The 12,367-nt window shown below is 33.1% G+C and overlaps 2 protein-coding genes across 4 annotated transcripts; both read left to right on the top strand.

The window, feature by feature from the left end:
* Positions 1–448: 448 nt before the first annotated feature.
* LOC101219267 (O-methyltransferase MdmC) lies at positions 449–5,208 on the top strand. Of its 2 annotated transcripts, XM_004147719.3 has the most exons (10): positions 449–616; positions 859–1,168; positions 1,530–1,583; positions 2,103–2,186; positions 2,995–3,120; positions 3,553–3,620; positions 4,241–4,310; positions 4,443–4,508; positions 4,594–4,671; positions 4,757–5,208. In XM_004147719.3, exons 2-10 carry the CDS (start codon positions 875–877, stop codon positions 4,796–4,798), a joined length of 882 nt encoding a protein of 293 aa, XP_004147767.3. In that variant the 5' UTR covers positions 449–616; positions 859–874; the 3' UTR covers positions 4,799–5,208. The 2 variants fall into 2 exon arrangements, with proteins under 2 accessions (XP_004147767.3, XP_031740674.1); XM_031884814.1 differs by lacking the exon at positions 2,103–2,186.
* A 1,897-nt stretch (positions 5,209–7,105) lies between these two features.
* On the top strand, positions 7,106–11,476 carry LOC101219026 (probable sugar phosphate/phosphate translocator At3g14410). Of its 2 annotated transcripts, none has more exons than XM_011654970.2 (8): positions 7,106–7,418; positions 8,207–8,314; positions 8,447–8,481; positions 8,893–9,005; positions 9,138–9,399; positions 9,523–9,791; positions 10,182–10,343; positions 10,960–11,476. In XM_011654970.2, exons 1-7 carry the CDS (start codon positions 7,314–7,316, stop codon positions 10,304–10,306), a joined length of 1,017 nt encoding a protein of 338 aa, XP_011653272.1. In that variant the 5' UTR covers positions 7,106–7,313; the 3' UTR covers positions 10,307–10,343; positions 10,960–11,476. The 2 variants fall into 2 exon arrangements, with proteins under 2 accessions (XP_011653272.1, XP_004147766.1); XM_004147718.3 differs by having other exon boundaries at positions 10,924–11,476.
* The last annotated feature ends 891 nt before the right edge of the window (positions 11,477–12,367 follow it).

The following is a 12,367-nucleotide window of genomic DNA, read 5'->3' as shown; positions in this document are numbered from 1 at the left end:
TTTCTTGTTTTAGTTTGTAAATGGTTTTTTTTTTCTTTTCTTTTTGCTATATTAAAAATGCTCTAACAAGTATCAAACAATTATAATTATAATTATAGTTTTTTTAGGAAAATTTTCATAAATACGACAAAACACCCAAAATATTTATATCCGTGTAATAAAATCAAAAAGATCATGAAGTCGGTCATTTTTAAAAATATTTCAGGTACCATTTCTTTCCATAATTTTTCTCTTCTTCTGCAATTTTTCTTTTATTTTTTTAAACTCACGATTGTACTAAATATAAAAGATGTTGGTACAAACAAAAATGTAATCGTAAAAAATGTTAAAATGGACAAACTAACCTGCCAAAAAATTGTGTAAAACTCAGTTATGAATGATTCATTTAAATAAATTGATTATTTTGTGACTTGAGTGAGTTACGAGTGGATGTATGCATAAAATAGATATCAGTATTTTAATCCTCCATTCCCTGTCCCTTACACCTTGTTTGAAATGAGCACACCTTGTATAATCTCACGTTATCCGGCTGGGAGTGACTTTGTTTGAACCTTCGCAACCACCGAGCCTCGGTCACCGGGCAGGGCCGAGGCCAACTTTACTTTCTTCTCATCCGGTAAATTCTTTTTCTGGGTTTTCACGGCCGGTCTCCCTCTACCTTTAGACTGCAAATATTCAATATTCTTTCTCATGTCTTCGTCTCACTGATTCTTTCCCCCTTCTCTCTCGTATGCACACAAACTGTTTGTAGAATTTCCCAACAGAGTAACTCTGCAGGAAGTACACTAGAGTGGGTTTCTCTAAATTTTCCTATTGCAGTTTCTTGAGCTATAAAATGTGTTTATTGTTACCCTGCAGGGCATATCGTTATTTGATGTTGACCAGCAACATGGGACTTCGTTTTATGTCATACCCCCAGAATCTGCTGACGAAGTTCTCGTCCCTGTCCCCAGTAACTGCATTTCCCAGTATCAAAACTGTCAAAGGGGCTTTCTCTTGCAGTTGTTGTGTTGTTTGTCAATTCAACTTGGATGATTTTAGCAGCAAGAAGAGGCATTTGGAAAGAGTTTACTCCACCAATTCAAATGGCAAATTTAGCAATAAGCAGTTTATTAGTGTTGATTCGGAGCTTTATGATTATATTCTCTCCAATGTTCGAGAGCCTGAGGTACATTCTTTCTTGCTTTCTTTGTTTGTCCATTTGGATTATCTTTTGGGAAGGCATTGTGAGTTACTGGACTGCTATTACTTGGATAGAGATGAAACAATAAAAGCTTGAGTTGATAGAATATATGTCATTAACACACTCTTCCACATTTGTTGGTTAGAAATTTAGTATGAGAATCAAAACTACCTTACATGATTCGATCATAGGATATTCTGGGCTAATATCATGTTAAATCACCACCAAACTCAAACTGTGAGTTGATAGGTTAAGTTAGGTTTAATCTTTTTAGCATACAAGCCCACTCATCTCTATCTTGGGTATATTTTTATCTGTCTGATTGTAATCGAACTCGTTCAAATAGATCCTTGCGCAACTTCGTGAAGAGACTGCCTCAATGCGTGGTAGCAAAATGCAGGTGACCGTTTCCAACTCCATCAGTACACTATTCCTATGTTTTATGTTTAGATGTTTTTTGTGAGCTTTCTGCAGTTCTTGTCAAGCTTCTTTTCCCTGCCCATACCCAGTTTGTTTTTCTTTCTTTTGATCCAATAACTTCCTCACAAGAAAAAAAAAGGACAGAAAAGTAGAAACGTGAAATGCCACTCATCCCATTGCAAAATAATACCTATATGATTATTGTCATAATTGACAGTTTTCTGAAAGCTCTTGCACATATCAAAGGTAGTTTGTTTAATAAGATGCTATAATTTTTTTTTTATGATAAGGTATTTTGCTGGAAATTTTTTTGTGAACATAGTTCTTTTTAGACAATTTGATGTTCTTCATAGTTCTAGAATTTAGTCTATTAATCATTAATGAGCTTCTGATAAAATATAATATTCTTTAGTCTATGTAAAAAAATGTCGGTTGATTAGATTTAACATTTATTACCGTTTTCAACTGCGCACTTGAATTTGAGAAATTTGTGTTGTAGGTATCCCCTGATCAAGCACAACTTCTTGCAATGCTTGTTCAGATTCTCGGTGCTAAGAGGTGCATCGAAGTGGGTGTTTACACTGTAGGCCCCTTGTACAACTCTTACTTCTCAACAGGTTTTCATGTGCATTTTCCCCCTTGATTTAAAGCGAGTGGAGATAATTTTTGAAGTAGTGATTTAAATGGAACGTGAAAAAGGTTTTGGCTACTACCTTTAATTGGCTAAAAGCATTTTCACATTCTAAAAGTCAAACTAAACTCGCCAAGGGTATCAAAATATATATATGCTTTTACAGGTGGCTCTTCTTCCAAATGTTTTCATATGCATCTGAATCTGTATGATTTTATCTATGGACTGACCTAGATTAAATGTGTATTCAGTGTTGCTAATATTTTTGGAACAACTAATTATAATATAAGGTGATGGAAACGTTAATGCTCTTGTGGTGCTTTCAGTTTTAGTTAAGTAATGTAGCATTAATTATTGCAAAGCTAAAATTATGTTTGCCAAACATTTGTAAAGAGACACTTTGGTCTTTGTTTCTAGGCTCTTTTGTAACTATTCACTTGGTTGTATTTCTATTAATTGGAGTAGTCTAGTGCCTTTTTTGTGTTTTTTCATTTTTCATTTCCACGTTTTCTTTCATTCTTTTCTTAATGAAAGCCAAGTTGTTTTGTTTTGTTTGTTTGCTTTTAAAGTGAAGAAAAATAAATATTCAGATCTTCATTTCCTGGTCTCAATTTACAAGAGTCCAGCTTATATCCTTTTGAAGTGGAACTTCCTAGTCGTTCAACTAAAAAGGCTTTCACCCAGAATTTGTTCACCACCCTGTTTTCTTTGGAAAGTGTTATAGCGTGAGGTCTAACCTAGGTTTTTTTCCTTTCATTAGGGATACTCGTCTTTGGCCGTAGCACTAGTCCTGCCAGAATCAGGGCGTTTAGTTGCCTGTGACAGAGATCTTGAATGTCTTGAGGTTGCTAAAAGATATTATGAACTTGCCGGTGTTTCACACAAAGTAAATATTCCTTCATTTGTGTACTATGGTACTCACTACTTATTTTATCAAGAAATTCTGAACAGTGGCCTGAATCTTTTGAGAAATATTGTTTGTCTATGCACAACTTTCATATAGTAATAGCTCCAACGTGATTGGGACCAACATATTTTATCTTGAACTGTAAAACTGATTGTATCCAAGCTTGTGGGTAGCTCTAGCTTGAAGATTTCCTTGTTACAGCATTGTAAAAGTAAAACTGATATCTAATTAACTGGAAGATGCGAGAAACGCCATTCATTTAATCAGGTTCGTCAAGTTTTAGACCAGCCAAAGTATACCTTCTTATGAGTATACGAAGATTGATATATTTCCTGTGTTTAAGTTCATAATTTTGTGCTATAACATGTTTCTGTTACTCAAAACTTTGTCTTGGACGATGCCTGGAAGTAGGTGGATGTGAGACATGGGCTTGCAGCAGATACACTCAAATCACTTATTGCAAATGGTGAAGCTAGCAGGTGAAGTGTTTTTCGGTTTTGTTATAAGTATCCCATAACACTTCTCTGTTTTTTTCTTTTTAAACTTAGTCAAGTCATCTACACTTTTGAGTTTAGTAGTGATTTGACATTCATAGTCAGCATGTGGGGTATTGTGCTAATATCCAAATTCAGGCTGAAAGTATACCCAAAATATTTAAGTTTATCTTAATGTGTACCTAAAACTTTTGATTTCGCGATGGTTTAACTTTCTTCCATATCTTTTTATCTTCTTCATCCTTGAACTTTATTTACAAGCATGTTAGGATACATCCTAATAAGAACACTTGAGAACACAAAGAACAAACAATAACACTAAAAGACATTTATATTGCAATATCAATGAAGAAACTACAATATCCCTCAGCACATTCTAGAGGACCAAGAATCCTCTCCCAAATTCCCAACAGAGAAATTACCACAAAATTCTTCACTCCCTTCCCCTCAACTCGCTCTGATTATTTATAACTAAAATCCTAACAAACTTACCGTCTAATTCCTGGAATGACCCTTACTGCTAATCATACTAATTATCCCAACTTATTCCTAATGAGGAACCTTACAAAGTAATGACTAGAAAACATATCTACGTGCATTTACAGCTACGATTTTGCCTTCATCGATGCCGAGAAGAGGATGAACGAGGAATACTTCGAGCTGCTATTGCAATTGGTGAGAAGATAAATGATTTGCTTTTTGTAAAAATCTATTTACGGCTTGAATGATTTGATTAGTTAGTCTATTTCTTCATTCCATGGTATTTAATTAAAAGGTTTATGAAGTTCTTCACCACTCTGTATATAGGTCAGGGTTAGAGGCTTAATTGTGATTGACAATGTCCTTTGGTACGGAAAAGTTGCTGACCCCATGGTCCGTTTGCTTCTTCAATATCTCTCATTTTGTTGTCTCAACTCTGTTTGGATTTAGTTCACAGATACTTGTGGATTTTGAACAGGTTGATGACAAGATGACTGATAGCATTAGGAGACTGAATAAAAAGATAATGGAAGATGATCGAGTTGGAATTAGTATGGTGAGCACGGTGATATATCTTCCCTTTGTTATTTCTAAGCCCTCCTTAAGCTGTGTTGATGGTGCTTAGCTTGGTTTTTATTTAGGTACCAATTGGAGATGGCATGACAATTTGCCAAAAGAGATGAATGGTGCTGATTGAAATGAGAAGAGATGATATTTTTGGTAGAATGGAAGTTGATTCAATGTTGAAAACTTGAAGACCATCAAGGGTGGTTTAACTCGTTCACATTACCATAGCCTGTTGGTAGTGTTGAAATGAATTGAAAAATTGTAAAAATCGTTCAAACCAACCAAAACTAGTGTTAATTCGGATTGAAAACTCTTCCGTTTGGAAGTTTTGATTTTCAAGCGAAGAAAATTGGATATTTTCGATTAGTTTCGAGTTTTTTTAGACCAACTGAGTTGTTCCTTAATAATTATATTACCAAAATGAAACAAATGCTAGTGTTACTATTGGTTGAGTAGGATTTGGTGACGGCCTTGTAACTTTGATGCTGTGTTCAAGACAAGCATGAGAATACACTAATTACATATCTTTTATATTTGGTACATCATTTTGAATCAAATAACACTAAGATGGAAAGGAAGAACAACCCCATAACATTTAAAAAGAATGGCTGACTTCATGAACTATTTTATTTTATTACATGAATCGTAAATATTTTGATGTTTTGCTATATTTATTAAAATTAACATAAATTAAAGGGAAATTACATAGATAGCATTTTGAGAATATGAAATAGCAATTATAGCACATTACTTTGGAATTTTGCAAATATGGCAAAATTTTCACTTCTCCATCTTAAATTTGATATTATTTCTAAACTATCATTTAATAAATTATTTATCTTCCTATTTTTAATGTTCTACTCATTCTTTATTTATACTCACTTTTTAAGGCTCTAATTATTTGTTTATTCTTATACTAGAAAAATTATTTATTATTTATATCTTAATCTTAATTTTAAAATATCAATAGTACAATAATTGTAATATGAAATATAATACAATGGTTGTTGATCAGAGTAATTTAACTTTATTTGTGATTTTTTTTTTTACTTTATTCAATGTGTATTTTTAGTTGAATCTAATTTCAAATGATTTTGTTTTATTTTTTCACATTAATTTTTTTTGTTTTATTTTGTTCCAGTTTCGTATATGAGTGTTGTGATATACTTATATTATATATATTAGTTGGTTAATATACTTACTACATGATTTTTATTTTTTCAATTTTTATGCAGTTCATTAGAGTATTATTAAGTATATGAATGATGTAACTCACTATATCATTATCAAGTATATCAACAATATATTGTTAAAGAATATCAGTAAAATGAATCATTACCAAGTATAGTTTACAAGTGCATGCCAATAGTATATCAAATGTATAAATAGGATCTCAAGCATATCAAGTGCATTTAATCAATCAATTGTATAAGTGAAGAATACAAAATGTATTTGCAGTATATAAGATGTATCTAACATATATTAATAATGTTTCGGTATCAAGTGTATAAAAAAGTATCAGATGCATCAAGTGTATCAATTAGTGTATTAGGTGTATAAGATGCATCAAACGTATATTAATAATGATGACATTTGTGACATTTTACCTCTTGATGTGTGTGGTGCAATTCGTTTTTTGTCATTTTCGCAAATAATAAAATGTGTGTGATATAGACTTAATTATTATAACTTATTTTGTCATTTTTACAAGTACTCCTAAATTAAATTATCCAGTAAAATTAATTTGTTTTAGGAATTTTATGGAAGATTTTTAAAATAACTGAAACTAAGTTTAAACCATATGGGTCAAATTGGTATTTTTTAAAAGAATCGAATGTTAGGATGCTAATTGACAATAAAAGTACATACGATGAGTTGGTAATTATTATCAAAACGGTGAATTGGTATTTTTTAACCCACACACCAACTCTCTCATATTATTGAAGGTTGAGCTCTCACCTTTTGTTTTGTAATCGTTGTTCTAAAAGAATTAAAATTTTTGTTCATTTAATCAATATCTCGATTGTTGTAAAAAAAGTTAATAGGTTGATTTTTGATTTTTGATTTGTTTCTGAATCACATCAATAGAATAACTGTAATAATGCATTTTGGGGAATTGAAGTATTTGTTATTTTAATTGAAACTAATGAACAATTGTGAGAGTAAAATCAAATTTAGAGATTAGTCAATAGTTATAAATAGATAACGACACTAACAAAAATCAATTATAAGTTTTACAAGGATGATTCGAATTCTCATTTCACAGTGAAAAATAATAATTTATTTGGGGAGGATGTAATAAATATTCATTATTTAAACTAAGTTTATTGCTTTGGCAAGTAAAGATGTAATAAATATCTACATTTACAACTTCAATTTGGTAAGATATTAATTTGGCAAGTCTTTGCCATAAAAAAAAATAAAAAAGAAAAACCCATATCCTTTCCTTCTTGCTTTGCTGCTTCTCTACTCTGCTTTCTTTCTCTTTTACGCGCTTTTTTTTCTTTCTCTTATCGATATTTACGAATCTGAAAATCCGCCATTGCAAATGACATGCAATTCATCCACCCAATTCGTCAACTAGGAAGCTTGAACAATCGTTTTCTTTGACCCTGCTATTGACAACGGACAATGGCGGATCGCCGAGCCGAAGGTTTTTTCAAAGGAGAGATGCTCACTTATGCTTACCTTCTTCTCTATATTACTCTCTCCAGTGGCCAGATCTTCTTCAACAAGGTAATTCTCTTCTTCCCTTTTCCTTTTGTTTATTGTTTGTTTGTTTTCTTTCTCGTCTTTCCCTGCAGTTTCTGTTTTTGGATTACTTCTCCTCAAATGCGTCCTAGATCTAGTTTTTATTTTTATCATCGATTATGCTCTTGCTGTGTCGGTTTTTTGAAAATTGACTTGGGCTCTATCGACTGTTGAGTTTTGGGTTTAGGCCTTAGGGTGTATGATTCTGGGTTCTGGTTTGAATTTGGTGGCAATGGTTTCATTTTGTTTTTCTCCGGTCAGTCTCGTACAATGGTGATTAGAACGAGGGCAGCGATTGGAAAAGAAAATTTTAAGCTTGGGGCATTTAGGACTCGTTTTTTAATATTTATGTCTTAACAAATACTTTTAGAAGGCGTATTGCGTAGGTTTCATTATGTTAGGGCATTTCTTCTTCTTCTGGGAGCTGTTCAGCAACCTCGTGTGAATTAAGTAGCTCTCCGGTTAAGATAGTCAAACAAAAAATTTGAGGGAACGGCCTACATTAATCTTTTTGTCACCTGTGAAAGAGAATAAACAAATTTAGTAGTACACTTTTTTATCATTTCTATTCATTTCATATCTTACATAATACAATGATCACCTGATTAATGTATACATCCTCTTATCAACAAGTCAGAGGTTTGAATCTTCTTACTCTATGTTGTTGAACTCTCAAATAAATGGAATGATAATTTTTTCTTTACAACAACATGAACATATATTTTGGAAGTTACTTTGACAAACTTTTTGAATTCTCTTATATGTTGATGCAGTGGGTCTTGTCCTCAAAGGAGATCAACTTTCCTTATCCTCTTGCTTTGACTCTACTTCACATGATCTTCTCGTCCATCTTATGTTTTATACTCATTAAAGTGTTTAAGGTATTATGGATTATTGTCTATTGATTTTGTAAGGTTGGCATTGAGCAATAACTATATCGTGCATACTTTAATATTTGTATATAGATATATATGAAACAGAATGTCTTGACCTCAGTCTGCTTATTATCTCAGGTTTTGAAGATCGAGGAAGGTATGAGTGCAGAAATGTATGTAAAGCTACTTTATATGGGTCTATTATCAGATATCACATTTTACATAGTTGTTCTGAAGGAATTTATTGCTTAATACAGTGGAGGAATAGGAGAAACATATGAATATCCTTTGCATGAAGAATGTAGACTGCAATATCTTTAATTTCAAGTTGACTCACCAACTCTTTAAGCTATTTTCAAAGTAAAATTGTCTTCCAAAAGCTAATGTGGGTGTATCTTCAAAGCATAAGATATTTTGGGGTGTGTGTGTGGGTATTTATTTTTCTTTCTTTGAGGTGTTTTTTTTCTTTTTTTCTTTATAATTGTTTGATCTGGATGCTTTATATAAAAAGGAAATTTTGCTTCATAACAAATAGTTACTTCTTATGACCTGGTGTGTAAACTAATGAAACATTACTGGTTTAGGTATGCTACATCAGTAATCCCAATTGGTGCAACCTTTGCAATGACTCTTTGGCTGGGAAACACTGCTTACCTGTATATCTCTGTTGCCTTCGCACAAATGCTCAAAGCAATAAGTAAGGTTTAGTGGGATAGAGGATCATCCCAATTTCCACAGCAGCTGTTGGTGCATATTGGCTAATATTAGTTTGGTTCATTTTTCATTTATCATGACAACATTTCAATGGATTCCCAAATGTCCTTTGCAGTGCCTGTTGCCGTCTTTGTTCTTGGAGTAGCAGCAGGTCTTGAGTTAATGAGCTGTAGAATGTTACTGATCATGTCAGTGATAAGTTTTGGTGTTCTAGTGGCTTCATATGGAGAAATAAACATCAGTTGGATTGGTGTTGTTTACCAAATGGGAGGTGTTGTAGGGGAAGCTCTAAGACTAATTTTCATGGAGATCCTGGTTAAAAGAAAGGGCCTAAAATTAAATCCTATTTCTATCATGTATTATGTTAGTCCCTGCAGGTATGTACCTGATTGCCTATTCTTTCTCTTTCTTGTAAACATTGACACTGCTGAAATTTTTCTACTTCATGCTGGATAATATCTATTTAGATTTACAATAATTATTTTATTGGATTGGTGTAGTGCCCTTTGCCTGCTCATTCCATGGATCTTTCTGGAGAAACCAAAGATGGAAGCACGGGAATCATGGAACTTTCCTCCTGTTATACTAGTGCTCAACTCTCTATGTACTTTTGCTCTCAACCTCTCAGTTTTCCTTGTTATTACACATACAAGTGCCTTGACTATTCGTGTTGCTGGAGTTGTCAAGGACTGGGTTGTGGTCTTATTGTCAGCTCTTTTATTTGCGGATGTAAAGTTGACCGTTATTAATCTCTTTGGATATGGCATTGGTAAGCATATAACTTTTGGTTTTTTCATATCTTAACGTAATGAATTGATTTACTCATAGTCTGCTAATGCTAGGTATATCTTCTAAGTTTATCCTTATTCTTCTAGAATCTTGTTCTAGTTAAATTTGGACTCTGGAGTGGAGAGTATTCTGTTAAGATCTCAGTTCAAATCGTTATTGCGTAGCAAAGTTTTAATCTTATTTATTCTTTCATTCTGTTAATTTTCTTGTTTGTACTATTGGAAATATATATGTGTGTGTGTGTACGCGTATATTTATTTCAAGGCATTGTTACTTTATCATTATGCAATGTACTCTCGCAATTATTAAAAACTCCACGTAGAAGGTGAAATCCCCATATTTATTTCTAATTACCACCGCCTTGACACAGCCATTGCCGGAGTTGTGGCATACAACAATCACAAGTTGAAAAAGGAAGCTTCACGAGGAAGTCCTAATGATTCTGATCAGCTTGAATCCATCCCAATGGTCACATCCTCGTCCAGCAACAAATAGTTACTTTGTTTTGGCAGTTTGGTGTAGTTATCATGAGGTATATGATTGCTCTTCTTTTTCCTCTGTTTTGTCTCCACCTTGATTGAGTGTCAAAAGTTAATATCAGTAAAAATGATAGTTTCTCAAGGGAGCTCATAGCTGAATCCAACACTCTAGAGGAAATTGCAGACGTCAGTTGCAGGAAAGGTCTACTTAGTTTTCTTAATAGGTTTTGACTTTTGTCGATTCTATTTGAGAATTGCCTCTCAAAGTCCATATTTGGAGTAGCATAAAAGTGCTTTTTGAAAAGGGAAAAAAAGAAAAAAAGTCTGAAGTAATTTAGTTAGAAATGCTTTGCGAAAAATTACGGTAGGGTGGTCAAGAGGATGTTAAGTAACGTAAGTTTCCTGGTGGTAGGAATAAGAAGCATGTTTAAAGCTCACTAAACAGTAGGAATTGGAAGCATGTTTAAAGCTCACTAAACGGTAGGAATTGGAAGCATGTTGAAACAGTCGGAATAGGAATTAAAAGCACACTAAACATTGAATGACTTGTTGTTAAACACTTTATACTAACGTGTTTATAGTCAAAAGTATATAAAAATCGAGCTAAAAGTACCTAGTTTGAACTACTTGCAGATGCACCTTTTAAAGTATTGTGTACACTTTTCACAGCTCCTCCTGCGATAAGGAACGCAAGTTTGCTTATGGTAGGGACAGATTCAGACGTATAGAGATATGCTATCCACAGTTAGGAACATAAGTTGGCTATCCACAATTGTTAAAAGTAAAGATCAACTGACCTGCATCCTTTGGCATTTTTATACCCTCTCATGTTCAATTTTCATACTCCACACCGATGAATTGACGACCAGTGGCACAGTCTCTCGCTGGTTAAGCAAAATGAAAGCATGTGGCAATTGTCAGGTAGACTCAAAACAAAGATCTTTTATGTGTAGATTTGTTCCCATCTTACAGAAATTATTCAGATTGTTTTACATATAGCATTGTAATTGAGTTCTATTGGTTCCAATGGTTGTAACTGTCCAAAAATATTATAGTGGTGTGAATCTCAATGGTTTTACTTACTATCTTTCAGAATTCTGATACAAAGTTCTTACCGTTTCAATACTGTCTATACAATGATCTGTGGAGTTAAAAATTTGATGGCATGATTTCCATTTTTTTTCTATTTCCTAGTTTGTTGGATCATTTGACTTGAGTTTCAATTTCATTTGCATTCATTGTTCACAGTGAGTACTTAAATATCTAATCTTTAATGGTATTTTGAAGGAAATTCGAATCATGGTGTTAGCAAACGTGAATTTATGAAGTGTGGGGTTGGAAAGTTCAGGTTTATGTAACTCATTGTAGAAAGGAAGAAGGAGAAAGAGAGTTATATAACTTTGAAACTTTGTAATTCTTAATTGAATTGCGGCTTTGTGACTTGAAAAGATGGTTGTATTATAAGTAGTAGTTTTCCATTAGTTCTAGTTTATGAATGGCTCACCATACCCCTTTGCTCTTATGGGTAAAAGAGATGCAAGAAAGTTATAATCAATTATTTATTTTATTTTGAGGATATAGTGGTGGAGAGGATATCAATGAATATTTTATTTCTCCTTTTGCAGATATATTTTTATAAGATGTTGCCATGTCGGGGTACAATGCCATTTGCTTTCATTATTTTCTTGAACATATATTAAATTTGTTTCAAACAACCCTTTCCTAAACTATTTCATTTAAACGAGGGAAATATGAATTGACTTTGCCTTGTAACATAGTGGTATGCCGTATGCGTATATGTGGTTCTAAAGAGGTAGGTTTCAATCTACATGTATTATTTCATCTACGAACGTTTAAATTAGTTTCTTTGCTAAATCAAAGATGGGAATAATAGTTGAACAAGTGGAGATTACATGTTGCGAGATTTAGTGATGAGTTATGCAAGAGAGATTTAGTTGAGACGGTGAAGAGACTACACACATCTTGAAAGTAAGGGGATTATGAAGAAATAGTAGTAGTGCTAGAATTTGTTCGTGCTCTGACCTTAACTTTTGTTAAAGCTTTGTGGTTAGAGGTT

The sequence above is a fragment of the Cucumis sativus genome, chromosome 4, assembly GCF_000004075.3.
Source record: "Cucumis sativus cultivar 9930 chromosome 4, Cucumber_9930_V3, whole genome shotgun sequence".
Taxonomy (NCBI): domain Eukaryota; kingdom Viridiplantae; phylum Streptophyta; class Magnoliopsida; order Cucurbitales; family Cucurbitaceae; genus Cucumis; species Cucumis sativus.
This window is presented reverse-complemented; position numbering and strand designations above follow the sequence as displayed.